Source organism: Chenopodium quinoa, unplaced genomic scaffold (genome assembly GCF_001683475.1).
Source record: "Chenopodium quinoa cultivar QQ74 unplaced genomic scaffold, ASM168347v1, whole genome shotgun sequence".
Taxonomy (NCBI): Eukaryota; Viridiplantae; Streptophyta; class Magnoliopsida; order Caryophyllales; family Amaranthaceae; genus Chenopodium; species Chenopodium quinoa.
Genome location: NW_018742552.1, coordinates 652,154 through 669,336, shown reverse-complemented (window position 1 = coordinate 669,336; position 17,183 = coordinate 652,154). Strand labels below are relative to the sequence as shown.

The 17,183-nt window shown below is 35.4% G+C and overlaps 1 protein-coding gene across 1 annotated transcript; it reads left to right on the top strand.

The window, feature by feature from the left end:
- The first annotated feature begins 3,564 nt into the window (after positions 1-3,564).
- On the top strand, positions 3,565-10,874 carry LOC110720268 (probable NADH dehydrogenase [ubiquinone] 1 alpha subcomplex subunit 5, mitochondrial). The gene is made up of 2 exons (XM_021899270.1): positions 3,565-4,008; positions 10,344-10,874. The coding sequence occupies exons 1-2, from the start codon at positions 3,696-3,698 to the stop codon at positions 10,550-10,552; spliced, it is 522 nt and encodes a 173-aa protein (XP_021754962.1). The 5' UTR covers positions 3,565-3,695; the 3' UTR covers positions 10,553-10,874.
- Positions 10,875-17,183: the final 6,309 nt, after the last annotated feature.

Below are 17,183 nucleotides of genomic sequence, written 5' to 3'. Positions count from 1 at the left end.
TAGTATCATGCCTAAAATCTTGCTATTGATGATAATATGATGATTTGATTATGATGATGATTGTTGTGTTAATCATAATGTTGCTTGATTATTCATGATTATTGCTATCGCTTGATCACGCACCTTTCTGCAGGTTTAAAGGGAATTTGTACATGAAATCACGCCTAACAAGATAGTTAATAATTTGATTTAGGCTTAATATAATTTTAATTCAAGTGATCACCAATGTTAGATTTGATTGTGCATTAATAATCAACCAACGTAGATTAAATATGCTTAGGATTAATTTGATGAATGTATGTTGATCGGAAAGCGCACATGAATATCATAAGAATTAAGTAGAGGCCGATTTAGGGCGGGTTCAATCTCTTTTAGGTTGGATTCTTACCATCATCCCCAAACATTTAGTCATGGTTCCAGACCACTATGGAGTTAACGATCTCCGTGATCGTGAATGGGGTGTAACTTTCACACCCGTGAACGATTTACAAGTTCCTAAAACTTGTTGGCGACTCTTTTATCTCTAGCTTCTTTCCCTTGGAGCTCCGCCATGCCTAAAAGCATGAATCACAGTAGGGCTCAACAAGATATAGAGTGTTGAAAAATTCCCTACAGTAAGACATCATGCTCCTATTATTCTAATTATATTATTTTCATTATGATTTTGATGTATTAATTGTTATGTTTTATGGTTAAATTGCTTCCAATTCAATATTATTTGTATATTCTATTGTATTGTTGATCACCTTTTGTATGCTTAGTGGGAATATATATGTAATTCAAAATCACGACTAATATGATAATTTGGACGACCGTTTTAATTAGGTACCTTTAATCTTATTGTTAATTAAAGTGATCATTAATATTTAGACTTTATGTGTGCATTAATATTCAACCAATTTAGCTTAATCTATTTTGGAGCAAATTGAATCTTTGTTTTTACGCATTTGAGATCGCTGAAAATACTTTTCATTATAAGAATCGAGTAGAGGTTAATACGGGCGAAGTTGACTTCCATGACTCACTTCGTACTATCATCCCCGATCCTTTTTTGTTGTTCGTAACCATATGGAGTTAGTAATCTCATGGATTATGAATGGGGTGTAACCTTCACGGATCAAATTGTTGTTGCCTTTCGTTTGGTCCTTTTTCGTGGTTGCCTTTAATGATCCGTGAATGGTTTACAAGTTTCTATAAAAACTTGTTGGCAGCTCTATATTTTTATTGTTCCCAATCGTATAATGTCAAATCCCACTACCTATGATTGGCAAACATATTCACCACATGCATAAGTAAGCGCGCTTTGATCGGCGCCTACAATGCTACACAATTATAAACTCACAATCAGAACAGCCTCGCTACTTCAATTGTGCAATGCAAATGATATATTTCCAATTTAATACTTCAATTGTGCAATGCAGATGCTATACAACCATATGCATCCTCGGAATTGCATGCAATGATATACAAGGAGAAATAACTAAATCCAATAGAAAGCATATTTCACTTAGATGGTATTCAACCATAATGCTAATTGAAACTTTTATTTAATATCAAGATACAATATTTGACAACTTAAAATAGTAAATTCACGAGTCAATAAAACACACAAATTGAAAATCAAAATTGTTTTTAAGATACACTAACCTCGGCAATTTAACTACCCCTAACATCACTCCATCCATCAACAAAGTGCATTTTCGTTCAACTTCAACTATGGAAATGGATCAATTTTAACTTTCAGATCAAGAACAATAAATTACCCAAACAACACCACAACACTCAATTAACTAATCTCCACCTTTCCTCTACGCTTCGTTGCACAAAGATTTTACCATAAAGTATGAACTTGAGAGGAATTCTATGGCAAATTATTAAAATAGAGGATTTTATTTTTAATCCAAGGAAAAAAAAATTAATTGTATATGTTGATAGTGCGAAAAAATAAAATCTCGCTTAACCTCAATTATTTGGCTGAAAACACAAAGAAACATGCAAACTTTAACTAGGCCCCATTGCAAAGCTGTCTTTTTTTTCCCACTTTTTTTTTTTATATTATTTTTTATTTTTTTTTATTAAATAATACACTAATACCCTTAGTTGAGTTCTCTAGGACTCAAGTTCTTAGAGGCAGAGAAATTCTTGCACCTATAGTGGCGTATCTTGAGTGCTTGAGGTTCTCCCATGGTGGCTGCATGATAAAGAGGATAGGGTTTTATCGAGGAAGAAAGGGAAAAGGGGGTTTTATAAGAGAGGGGCTATGACTTTTGGAGGAAAAGCTTTAACCATGGTTAAGTTTATTTTTTTTAATCACCCTCATTAATGTCATAAATAAGATAAAAATCTTAATTAAGACTATATCTAATTAAAAAAAAAGGTTATTACCGTTTCAATATATCACTTTTACAGGATTTTTAATGAGAATTATTCCAAAAAACTAAAAAAAAAAAGAAATAGATGAAGTGTTGCAATTAAAATAAAAAAACCCCGAGGGAGTAGTAAAGAAAAGGAGGCTGCCAGGTTAATCACAATGATAAACATTTTTGGTTTATCAAATGGCATTTGTGTAATTATTTTGCTTTGAATATCGTGCAACATAATTGTTTAATAATTTCTTAATGTTTTCACTAGTTGTCGATTACATACTATCTAGACCCCACTTCAACGACGTTAACCCATGAAAAGAAACGGCGTGAATGCGAGTTAACTTCTAACAATATACAGATTTACTTTCATCCATGGAGTGAAATCATTTTACTGGGTGCTCATGGAAAGTTATCTCAACATTAGTGAAGACTATAGAGAGGGAAAATGAAGAACGAGGTCCCTTTTTTTTGATGTCGTATTTGCTCTTTGATCATAACAAAACACAAGGTTATGTTAAATTTCGTTACCCAATGCGTTCTGATACTCATGGAGAAGTTATCTCACGTGCTTGAATTAGGCGAACATCAAATATACCCAATTCCTTTCAATTATAACTTCTGATATTGTTGAAATTATTGATTGATTAAACAATTATGCAAACACAGTGCATGACAAACACATACAGAGTGAACTGGTAGCATTGAAAAGAAGAAACACTTACAATTTTTGAATGCTCGTAAATGAGGATAAACAATTACAGCCAAACCGTGACGAGCCAACGAAGATCATTGAACCAATGAAAATAGCAGACAACAATGAAAGTTGGATACCGTCAATGGTTGTTCTTGAATCTTTTTTTTAAAGGTTTAGCAAATAACCCAATTTGAAAGGAAGACTATAGAGCTCACAAAATGCGAATTCACAAAAGAGAGAAAAAAACATAAATGAACTAACATCTTCATCTAAACGATAACCGATATCTACATATCCACTGACGACGTAAAATTATTGGATAATGCCAGATAATGCCATTTACTAATTGAATATCATCATATACATTTGTACCTTAACTAGACAAAACAACCCTTGATAACCCACTCAGAATTACAAAAACAACCTTAGATAAACATTTTTTATTAGCGTGATAAACTTGTATTTTTCTGCGAGTTAACATGTTTGGACAAACTATAAAGCGGAATAAAAATAAAAATAAAGTGTAGTGTGGTTGTGGCCGTTAACGTCAGCCAGCAACAGTGGTGAGTTGAAAGAGAGTAGTCGACTGGAGAGAGAAAGAGAGCGAACGACGAAAAACAAAGAAGCAACCCAAGATGTTTTTGAGGAGAATTGCAAGGCCATTAATGGCGAAAGTGAAGGAAACAACAGGGATCGTAGGTCTAGACGTAGTCCCAAATGCGAGAGAAGTTTTGATTTCTCTCTACACCAAAACCCTAAAAGAGATCCAAACTGTTCCTGAAGATGAAGGCTATCGCAAGGCTGTTGAGAGCTTCACGCGCCACCGTCTCAAGGTCTGTGAAGAGGAGCCTGATTGGGAGATCATCGAGAAGCGTCTTGGTTGTGGTCAGGTTGAAGAACTCATTGAAGAAGCTAAGGATGAACTTACCCTTTTATCCAAATTGAATGGTATGTTTGTTTGTTTCTTTGTTTGTTTTTATCTTGATTTTGTTTACATTGATGAAATTTTGATTTTTGATGAATTTATCTTTGATTTTGATTGGAACCCTAGTTTATTTGAGGTTGATTTTAAATGGGGTGTGTTTAAGATCTATGGATTGAATGAAATGTCGTCGAAATGGGTGTTTTGTATCGCAAGATGTGTAATGGATTCAGTAAGAAGGTTTTATTCGTCGCTATTTTCGGCTGTCGATTAGGAATATTGAGCCACAAATTAGGGGTAAGAGGAAGAAATGAGGGTTGGTTTTGTGCATTATAGTGTCAATGCTAACCTGATAGTTAGGTTTAGCTCTTATGTGGTTAATTATCTAATCTTTTGATTGCGACGGATTGGATTCTGAAAATATAGCATTTTGGCTTTTGTAAATCTACATTGAATTATGGGGTTTATTTCACTTTCGCCTCTTTTTAAGTAATCCATCAGTCTTAGTGGAGTTCAATTATGAGCTTCATTTCAGTGGTACTATATTAGGTTCTTCAACGGAATGATTTTCTTTCATCAATCTCCGTGGTGTGCAATTTGGCATGCTTTTTGATCTAGCATTTTGGTTTATGCACATAAAGTTAGCAATATATTATATAAGTTGCTCAAAATCTCACTAAGTTATTTGTTGATTATAAGTTAAGAATACACGTGTGGTAGTCCATATGTATGGCGAGAAAAGCAATCATGTGTGACGTGTTTGAGACAAAAAGGGCTTTCTTAATTGCTGTGGCCATGTAAAATTTTAACAGGCTATATATATAGAGTCTGTGAGTTATGGACCCACATATGCAACTGACTTTGGAAAGTAAAAAGGAAATTAAGGTTTATAATCTTGTCAAATTATGAGACAACGAGACTAGATTTCTACTTGTTTCACCCTGATCATTAGGCACTTATTCAATGCTTGGGATAGCAACTGGCCTTGTTCTTGTTCACTACTATGCTTTGTCTCCAATAAACACACATTGAACCTACTTCTTTGCATTGTTGACAATAGTAAAGATTGAAAATAGCTCGTTTTTTCTCCTTTTCAATTATCATTTCACTGCTTGAGTTGTCGACCCACAAATGCTGCAAATGTAGGAATTGAAGAGTGAATGGTAGATGCTACTGTCAATGGGTCGTGAACATCTATATCTGATTTTCTTCACATTTGACTCTTAATCTTAGGCACTTTTGCAATGCTTGGGGATAGAAAATGGCCCACATAAATATTCTGGTCAATTTCTGAATCCCTTCCTGCTGCTTTTTGATAAACACACTTTTGATCCTTTGAATCATCTTGTCAATTGGAATATCCCTTTCATTAGTCGTTAAGTGCTTCTCCTTCAGTCTTTGATAAGTTACTTCCAGATTCAAGTCACGTTCAGTAGAGTTTGGACTGGGAAGCACCTTAATCTGTATACAATAATAGCAAACCATGTATTATGTATAGGCACTTGGGGTTAGTGGTCATGCTTAGGTGGTCGTCACTGCCATCTCAATGACATATTTTTGATTCAACTGAAGGACCTTGGTGCATATAGATTTTTCTTCTTTGTATAGTAGTTCAACCTATTATATAGGAGAAGTTATAATGTTGCATGCATATTTTTTATTTTGCATATACTTGCTTACACATATGCCCCTAATAACATTGACATTTAAGCAGTTCATTCTGATGAATTCTTGGAATTGCCTTTTAGTTTTAACTACAGATGATTGATGTTGTTCAATGTAACTGCTTTTTCCTCATAATTCCAATGATTTCCATTCCTATATGAAATATGATTTCAGTCTCATTTTGGATGTTATTGCTTTATGACACTGGTCACTGAGTGAATGGCACTATGTGAGGTATACACTTGTTGAAGTGATTCCAGTGTCCTCATAAGTTTTGTGGGCCCACAATGAGCTGATAACTTGCTCAATTGGTCTTCCCTTTGAAACGCATCACTCCTTTCCTGTTTCCTTGCTAGTCAAACAAAGATAATAAGCGCAAATTACCTATTATATCACTTATATCAGTTATAGGGGTCCTTGATCAAAAAATTACTTAAGTGCAAAAAGTGTGCTCAAATTTCTAATGACTAATAGAGTCTATTGTAACTAAGTTGATTAAGAATCTCTCATTGTTTTCAATGTGATAAGTCCTGATAAGAAGTGGGTATTCTGAGCAATATCCCAGGTTGTTACTATTGTATATATTCTTTTTCTAATGAGGATATTTAGGCATTATGCTGTGATATATATGTGCATGACATTTGAAATTTTTTTTTAAATTCTGTATTAAAATATATCTTTACTATAAAGGTTGGGTAGAAAATATTTTGTAATACTTAATTATATTTTTATAATACTAAATGTTAGATGATATGAAATAACCAACAAAAACCAATTTTCAATCCAAACTTCAATGTTCAAGATGTAATTTGAGAGGGAACAAATAACAAAGATAAACTTATCACATCAATCACCAAGTTTGATTCAATAAGGGTTTAATCAAAGCCTAACACAAAGTAGGGCATAGATTAGAGCATAAATCACATAGATTTCAATAAGCACAAAGATTATGAGATCTCATGAGATTAAAAATTAAGCAAAAGTTATTCTCAATAGCAAGCTTAGCTCTATTTAAAGGCTTTACAAATAAACCTAGAGTTCTTGAATTATACCCCTTGGATTACAAATGAAAGGCCAAGATTAAAAGCAAGCTAAGAAAAACAAAAAAAAAAAAAAAAAAGCCCCTACAAAACAGAGGCTCTGGAGCACTCTTTCCACAGGGTTGGAGCGGTCGCTCCGCTCCAACAGAGCAGTTGTTTCAAAACTTTGCTAAATATCCCAATTCTGGATGGAGCGAGTGCTCTAAAAGGTGGAGCGGGCGCTCCAATGGTCGGAGCGAGCGCTCTAGCGGTTCCACGTGGAAACGCTTATAATTTCTTCGTTTCTCGCTCAAATTGGGCATGAGACCTATCATTGGAAAGCTCTTGGATTCTATTTTTGTCTCTAATTTGAATCACCTGAAAAATTGCTTGTAACGAAGAAGATATAGCCATTTGAAGTTGAGTAGTCCATTTTTGATTAAGTACAAGCCTCTCTTTTTCATCCTTGTTTCCATGCTTACATCTTCCACCATCTATTGTAAACTCAAGACACAAGGATTGCTCTTATTCACCTAAACCACATCATAACATAGAGAATTCATCCAAAAAGTTGATTGAGCTATAAATGCCACTAAACATATCATATAGTCGTATAACCCGTAGGTTTCAAGGACGCTCCCGCATCATTAGAAGTCTAACTAATGGTGCATATGTTGTAAGAAGATATAATTTATTAATTATAAGACTTAATTATATTTAGTTTCTAAAACATTAAAGAATGATGTAATGTTAGGTTGTTGGTTATGTTTTCACTTTTCATTTCAAGGGTCACGTATTCGATACTTTGTAGTGACAATGTTTATTTTTTTTAAATTAGGCCCTTTGCATAAGAGGAGATATATTTAAACATTAAACTTTCTCTGCACTCTTTGATATATTTAGTATAGATTCTAATTTAACATATTTTTTTAGCTTGTGTTCCTCGTGTTTCATGGTCATGCTTTAAATGTTGGTCTGTCTAGGTAGGGAGAAGTTTTGAGAAAGAGTAAGAACCATGTGCTGATGTGCATTAGGAATTTAGGTGTTTCTGATCTTATTTCTCACTTAGTCCTAAGTACTTTTTTGCAGGATAGTAATTCAAGGTGCGATTTTAAAAATATATATTTAGGCAGAGATGTATGCATAAATAATTAATTGTTTAAATTTTGGTGATGGAATCTTCAGTATTGTAATGCTTATGTGAAATTGGTGTTCTGTAAGTTCTAATATAGTTTAGTGCATTAATTTATTTATTTATGTTTTCCAATCGGAACCTATGCTGCCCAGACTCAGATTTGGGTGGCATATTAGAGTAATCCGACACTTCGTCACGACAAGACACCCAAATATATAGTGACTTTATGTGAAATTTTATAAATTCTGGAGTATACACGACACTCGACACAGTAGGGTATCATATTTGGAAACAATTTGCCTTAGTATTGTAGAGAAGAGGGATGAACTCACCTACATTTTTAGCACGCTACTGTTTATGTGGTGTTTTGTTGGTGTTCCCAAAATTGCTCTTATGTTGCTTGTCAAAGGTAGTAGGTTATTAGAGCATGTCTAGCTTCCTCTAAGAATATATTTATGCTTTTTACTTTATGGTTAATTGGATATATATGCACAACGATACACAAAATTCTTCAAGAACAAATCAATAATTACCTTAATGTTATCTACTACCTCAGTTTCATATAATTTGTGCAACTTTTGCCAGAAATGGATGTTACATATTATTTGCAACAAATGTTTTCTTTTCTTTTTAGGTTGTCATTTCTCTCTCTCTCTCTCTCTCTCTCTATCACACGTTTCCATATTTCTTACTCCATTTTACACTCAAACAAATTTCCAAAGTTGCAAACAATATGAAACGGAGGTAGTTTAAGATTTGATGAATGTTATCTTCATCATTTGAGTACAAGGTTTATCAAAATGATACTAGTGTGCAAAGTACAAACTAGCTAAAGACTATAAATTTTATTGTTATACATGACCCACCTTTATATTTTCTTTTTATTTTATCATTTAACAACCTTGAATATGCTACATATTCATCCCCCCCCCCCCCCACAAATGGCTCCAAGGGTTGAGAAGGAATGAGAGAATTTTATTAGTATTATGTATGAGCGTATCTCACTCAAAAGTGTGAATGAGTATTCTTTAGGATGGTTCAGATTAGAATATCTTACAGAAACAATTTCATTTATCTTATCCGTGACTTCAGATTCTTAACTAATCAAATAAAATTATACAATAACCTTATCAGCAGAGATTTTGCTGTGGATTTATTGAGGGATATTTTCATGAGATGGGTTCTACAAGTATTCCTTGAAACAAATGTCAAAAGTTTCCTTTATATCTCATCCTAAGAGCAACAGTAGCTGCTCCTTTATGTTTTTCTTGCGTCATCCTCCTTTTTCTACATGCTTAAACTCTGCCAAACCTGTTCCCATGAGGCAACGATAAGTTCTTTCAATCAATGGTCATCTATCTGTCATTCTTTTTCCTTCCCCTGAGAAAGATTTGTTGAGCTTTTTGTTGCCTTGCTGAAATAGCCTTTTTTTAATTTACCTGGATATTAACTGCTCATTGCTGTCAGCCTGTCATGCTTGCCAGTGGATTTGTTTGGCTCGTTGCTTGCTCAATAAAGCATATGTGGATATTATCGTAGACTGCTCGGTTCAGGATTAGGGAGTGAGCAGGCCAAAGAGTACACATTTGATTGACATCTATATACTAGGTTGTACTAGGCAAAATTAAAAATAGTGCTCAGCACAGTAATACATCGTTTTTATTAGTTGTGGCCATTTGACTTTTGCACTATTCACATAAGTTACTTTGACTATCTTATGTGGTTCTATGTAAGGGTTATGTAGGATCTTGAGATTTGTCTTGATTACTACTTTTTAGAAATTAAGTTTTTATAATTTCTATCTATCTAGAATTACAAATATTAATGACTGAAGCTATGCATTGACAAGCTTTTAAATTTTGTAAAAATGTACTACTATAAAAAAATTGAGGAAGTATTTCAATTAGGTTAAGTAATGAAAATAAGATAAAAGATTAGTATTAGGGTTGACTTTGAGTTGGTTACTAAATTATAAAATTGACAGTTATTTGGTCTCATCTTGGAGTAGTGAGACAAAAATTTGAGTAGAGTGCTCTTGGGAATGCCTATTGAGCTGATGTCTTCCTGTTCGTTGCATAAGCATGCAACTTGTTGATGCTGGGTTCTTAGTGGATCATAAGAATCACGAACTTAGCGTACATTTTGGTTTGCTTTGACCAGGTACAGGGTTGATTATGAGTTGGTTTCTATTTAAGAAAATTGACTGTTATTTGGTCTCATTTTGTAGTGGTAAGGCAATGTACTCATAAGCATACAGTCAAGTAGAGCACACAAGTAAAGAAAAATTGAGAGCCTTCCTAACTTCAAATACTCTTCAACTTGCAACTGATGCCCTAGCTGCATAATGAAAGTTTTAATTGGATTTTGTAACAGTTTGTCTTATTTAAGCATTGTGGTTTCTACAGGATTAAACATCCTTCACTTGCTACTTACCTGATCATGGTTTTGCATGTTTCTTTGTCTGTTCACTTTGACATTCTCCTGGGTTATATGGGTCTGCATATTGTGTATTTAACATAGTTCTAACCTGTTGATTTTACAGAGTGGAATCCATGGGGTGTTGATGATGACTATGAGTGTGAGGTTATTGAGAATGACGCTCCAGTTCCAAAGCATATTCCATTGCACCGGCCTGGCCCTCTACCCGAGGAGTTCTACAAAACGATGGAGGCAATTGCTTCAGAACCTGTGAATGAGCCAGTCATTACAGATGGTGGTGATTCAAAGTCAACGAAGCAGGATGCTGCCTGATCATTGCTTTATTTTGAGTTTGCTGCATATTTGGCTGTTTGGAGGCCAAATCCATATGTTCTATTGTCTTTGATCTCTTCAATGTAGCGAAAGAAAATTATTTACTGATCTGACAGGCACAATCTGTTTGTTTCAATAAAATAAAAGTTTAGGTGCTTTGTCCTCCTTTTGGTATGAGTTGATGGCACTAGACGATTGCTTTGTATGCACAAAGCCTTATTTTTGATGTGTTGTTCAGATGAATGTGTACTGAGCATCCGACTCTACCAATGTTGTCAATTTTTTTGTCTCATCAATATCATACAACCTGATTTAGATTTTCTTACAATAGCTATACATTTTCATCTTAATTATTTTTTTCTTTCAAGTTGGAGGTGTCCCTCCTACCTCTTCCTTTGCTTTTCCCAACTTTACCGTCAATCAACTTATTACGGATTTGTTTAGTTCATCTTATTTTTCCTTATCTAATCTAATTTCAGCTCTTTTTTTTATTTTTTATTTTTTTATATTTATATTTTTATTATTATCTATTTGTCAAAGAATTCTTGTACTCCCCCCCCCCAAGCTGGGCTCAACCCAACACGGTGCACGGACTAGCATACTTTTGTCCTTTTGTTGGCAATCATTATCCTTTTGTGATATTATATTGTGAGCAAATGACAATAATAATACTAATAATGACAAAATAAATATTATCCAAACAATATTTAAACTATTAATGACAATATGGTTTTTAGTGTTTAATCAATATGAATTCACTTTTATGGTACTAGTTATCTCTACTCTACTACTTATATATCATAATGAATGCTCTTTTCAAGTTTAATGCCCACCATCCTTCGCTATAATAACTGTCTAATAAGAAAGTTTTGACCAATACCTGAACTTAGTTAGCAATGGAACCTCCATAGCTAACCCCAACCCTGCCTTCCTTAGATCAACGGATCTAATTTGTTTCCTACCTTAGACCGTAATCTCTACTTAAACAAGTTATATTGTGTTTTTGATGAACTTTTAACCAGATAAGTAATTCATTTGAGATATAAAGTTCAAGAGGATAACGTTCCCTCCGCTCTTGAAAGAAATTTTTTTATTTAATAAGGAAAGATTACAACACTCATATCTTACAACACAAGCTGAAAGCTTAAATAGACATGAACTGAACTAGAGTTTCTCTACTTTAAGAGAGATGGAGAACCAATCTGTCTCTTAAAGTGAGTAATTTTTCTACAAGACTCCCTAATGTTTTCAGAGAAATGCTCTAACTAACTCCTTCAACTTTTTTTTGTCTTCTTATTTTACCATCCTTTATATAGCAAAGGATTCTTATCTTCTACTGACACTCATGACTCCGCAAGTTCATAAGAACCACTGCTTTTACAAAGATATTTTCAAAAGAAATACAGAAGATAAAAAACATGGCTACAGTAGATTGCATGATTGTTATTGTGAGATCAGGAATCCATTATCTCGTCCATCATCATGTCCTGTAGACCATCTTCACTGTCTTTACTATCTTCATAATGGACATACATGGGATTATCATCCTTTATGCCGAGATATTTAACACATTTGACAGCATAGGATTCGTCCCACGTCATGAAAGCTTCAAACAAATACTCATGTCTTTCGAACGATAGAAATTTTCCACTCTCAACATCTTCTAAATATTTGTAGATCGACTCAATATTGTTTATGTCATCTACTAAATATTCTCTCATTTCGTTTGGTGCTACATTTGTTGTATTACCCACATGGAATATAACAGGAGTATTGTCAATTCTTTTTATAAAGTCATTGAGATATTGCGAGATGTAGAAAAATCCCAGTGCTCTGGCTTCAGTAGGATTTTTAACAGTCTTCTGACGAACTAGTATGGGATCTTGGCTACTAAATGCTATTTTCACAAACATTATCAAATAATGAGGGGGACAAACTTTTCCTTCTATAACTTCAATATTCGCACATTGCACCCTTGCTTGAAGACTTTCTTTCTTGTCATCACAAAACCTTCGGACCTTATTGAATGCATATTGTTAGAACTTTGTAAGCTTTGGAAAGAATGAGTCATTAGGAGTAGGGAAATCATAAAAGGCATGTACCATCCCATAATCCCAAGCTTTGTAATATTTTGATGAATGGAGCATCCCGATTAAGAGGATATGGATTAATGCGTAACGACACTACCTTAGAGTTTGTAGGAAACTCTACTCGTTCTCCACATAGATCTCGCACATCAAAGAATCGACGGGATCTTGTTACTACCAGCTCATACCATGTTCTAAAATCATTATCTCTTATTTTATTGAGTATTGTATTTTGTAAATCATGAATGAGTTGAAATAAACATCAATAGCCTTTGGACTGCTCAATGACAGCCCTTGATTAAACCATCTCGTGATCGTTGTTTTGCTGAAATGATCAAGCCTTGCATTAAGGCCCAACTGGAGGGTGAAACCCACTCCATTGCTTTCTCTGTTTCATCAATGAGAGTTTTTCTCTCTGCATCCATCTTTTGAAGTTGGTGTGTAGGAGGTTTATGTGTTTCCTTGAGCTTCTTCGACATTGGCTATTTCTCTGGTCAAACTGTCTACCAAAGAATTCTTTGATCCTTGAATATGTTCAATAGTAAACGAAAATTGGTTAAGCCATAATTGCCAACATAGGAGTCTCCCTTGCGCTTGCATATTAGACAAATTCTTTTTAACAAAACCAAGTATGCCTTTGCATTCAGTTCTAATTAGAAACTGCATTGGGGCTAAGAAGATTAGAAACTTCTCGATCCCTCTTATGACTGCAAGGATTTCCTTTTGCACTGTAGGATAATTTAACTCAGCTTTATTAAAACTTCCGCTGCTGCATCTGCAAAGTATTTCTCCTTCTTTTATTTTTAACACAGCACTCCAGCGCTCATTACTAACATTTGTTTCAAGGATTAAATCATCTTCACTAGTAGGAAGGTTAGCATAGGAAGATATTTACACATAGTTTTTAAATCTTGACCAATTTTGCTATCATTTTTCTTCTAATTCCAAGTTATTTCTTTCTTGAGTTTTTATTGTAATGGTTTCCTTAATAGAGCAAGATTTTCTATGAAATCGGAAGCATAGGTTAAACATCCTAGAAAACTTTCTAGTTGTTTTCTATCTTCAATTTCATCTAGCAATTTTTCAATCTTTTCCAGGATATGTTTTGGTAAGATTATTTGTCCTGCTTTAATTTCTAATCCTAGAAACTCAATTTCTTGTTTAGCATAGACACACTTATCTTTTCCAAGGATTATACCATGCTCAACACATTTTTGAGTTACAGATTTAAGATCATTCTTATGTTGCTCTAAATCTTTTGAGAAGATCAGAATATCATCTATATAGACCAAACAACAATGATTGAGTTCTCTTAAAATATTATCCATTCTTCTCTGAAATATTTGTGGAGCATTTTTTAATCTAAAAGGCATTACTAGCCACTCGTAGTGTCCTTAAGGGGAAATAAATGCAGTTAATGGAATGCTTTCTTCTTCAATTTTAATTTGCCAATAACCACTTTACAATCCATTTTATAAAACACAGTGTATTCTATTGAATAATACTGCTTTATTAGGAATGTAATAGCCATCAAACACAGTGTTATCATTTGGCTGTTTATAATTAATGACCATCCTAGCTTTACCTCTTTTATCTTCTGCATGATTTTTCACCATGAATGCTGGACTGTTATGAGGACTGTTGCTATTCCTAATTAACTTCTTATTCAACAATTCTTTTATTTGCTCATCAAATTCTAATATATCTTTGTAGGTATAAACCATTTGTCTTACTCTGATAATCTTATTAGGATTTGTTAAAGTTATCTTTGCAAATGCCTTATCCTTTTCCAAATGTTCTAATGGGTTTTTTTGAATATAATTTTTCAATAATTTTTCTTGCTGCTTAATTATCAGATCTATTAATGATGATTCACACTCAGAAATTTTAAGTACAACCTCTCGGTGTGTAGGTGTAACCCTATCACCACGCTGGCTGCGCGTGAATTCCATAGTCCGATGAGTATAAGCCTTTGTTATTTTCTGTATAGAAACAGAATGACAATTAATTGTAAAGATGATTTGATCAATAGTTTGAGTGCATGGAGAGTATAGTCTTTAAAAGTTATTTCCTATTATCATATCATGACTAGCCTGATCAGTTGCCCCTAAAATAGGAATAATACATTAAACACCTCCAATTTCTATTGGCAATTCCTCTATTATTTTCATATGCATCATAACACTGTTATTAGCAATTCTTACCTGCATAGGATTTTTAGCTTTTTTCAACAAGAGTTCTGGAAATAATGACCTTTTTCCAAAATATGTAGAACAACCACTATCAATATATGCACATAATTTATATTTATTATAATCTTCAAATGCACATATCAATTGGAATATAAATGCTATTAGGATTAGTACTGGATATTTCATTATAGGCTTCTATTTTCATATTAACTTCATCTTCATATACTGTTTCACTCACAGTTTTAGTCTTATATCCAATTACCTTTCTTTTTTCAAAAATAGGATTATTTGGATCCTCATTTATCTCTAAATTGGAACATGAACCAATATCAATACTGTTTAGGGTAAAAAATACCCCAACACATGGTGCAATTTCATAGTGACACGTGGCCCAATTAAAGGGCGACACGTGTCCATATAAAAAGATGACACGTAGCAACCCTAAGAGCACCTGAATGAGAGAAAAGGCCTCCTTACATCAGGAGGCCCAAATCTCGAGAAAGCCGCAAAACGACGCCCCCAAAGGACACTAACTTGATCGTCGAAGGCGAATATTCCGTCAATTGAAATATTCGTTATTTTGCAGGTGTCCAAGACCGTCCTGCTATATTCAAGACCTATATCCCGAGGCATTCTAAAAAACCCCGAAACATTTGGCGCCGTCTGTGGGGATACACGTCTGAAATGGCTAAAGATGGTCATGTTGGGTTTCGTAGAGTCCGACTCTACGGGGAAGAGAAACCCGCCCAAGACCCGCACACTAATTAAAGCGACTAAGCATGAAATCACTAATTAAACAACAATTAAAAGAGAGAAAGAAAAGACATTTTTACCCTTGGCGCGTGCTTCGATCGAATCCCGAGCTCTTACTTCAAAACTCGAACCCCGCAAATGCGAAGGTCTCCGACGGCTCGTACCCACGAACCCGACCCAAACGATGCAAGTCCCGAAGGTTAGTCGGGACCCGACCAATAAAAACTAGAGTTTTACGAACTTAAGTTTTTCTCACTTTTTTAAGGAGATGCCTTTTTAATTCCACTCAAGTGTTCTTCCAAAATCCCAAAACCTTGGTATTTATAGGAAAATGAACCTTGAATTCCCACTCTCAATCAATGTGGGAGATTTGTAATTTTCCCATTTTATTTTAATTAAAAATAAAATAAAATTGCAATTCAATCAATAAGTTACAAGTGTCACAAGGAGGATGAGAGATTAGGTGAGGACCATTTCCAAAGGGGGGACCATGGCCTTGCTCCCCAAGGCAAAGCTCACATACTTGGTCCCCACAAGCAAACCAGCCCTCCTCTCCAAGTGGCTGGCTGGCAGCCTGCCTTGGCTGCCAAGGCTGCCAGCTGGCGCCTAGCACCAAGGCTAGGCAGCCTGGCCAGCCAGCTAACACACACACGCACAACAAGCCCACATGCGCAGCCAGCCAGTGTATGCGTGCTGCTAGCGAGCCACGCATGCTGGGCACTGCTGCTATGCGAGGCACAGCGTGCTGATGTTTGCTAGCACGCACGCACAGCCCAGCATGCCTAGCACGCTGCTGGCTAGTGCGTGGTGCTTGCGATGTGCGAGGCACAGGGCTGCTGCCATGCGATGCCGAGCACACATGCTGTGCAGCGATGCATGGCCCAGCTTGGCTAGCAAGCATGCATAGCGTAGCACGCTGCTAGCGTATGCCATGCTTGCGGCTAGCGATGGCTAGGGATGTTGCGTGCCACTACCTAGCATCACACATAGCGCAGCACGCTAGCGATGGTGCGTGGTTGCGATGGCTAGGCATAGCCTAGCACTGCTCGCAAGCATCGCAACGACTAGGCTTACGGCTAGCATTGCGAGGGGTCTTGCCTAGCCTAGCACTTACATGGCTAGGCCAATGCGAGGCTACGACTAGGCTCGAACTTGTAACTTGATTGATTTCACGTCTCGTCGAATTCCAAATTCGACTCGACTTGCGACGCTCGGTCTCGACGCTCTAAGCTCGATATCCGAAGTCTTTGTTTGTAAAACTCTGACGACTCATCAAATCCATCGGATTGATTCGTCGTCTCGGATCGGTTGTTCGATTGTGTTCGACCCGAAGGGTTCAGTCAAGATTAAGCTGTAATAATAATTGTACATTAATATTACTGATCGGAAGCGGCCTCCACCTAGGCATTCCGATCACTTGACCTTACTGAAGAATTAGCTATCTAATAATTCTGAACCCTCTATCGGAATAATACACTTGTTGGAAGGACACCATTCCTTTCAATCTCCCACTTGTCCTTCTGGACAAGTGTGCAAATTATGTATAGCCCTTTTCCTATGTCGCTTAATGTCTCTTCATGAACTATAAGGTAATATTCT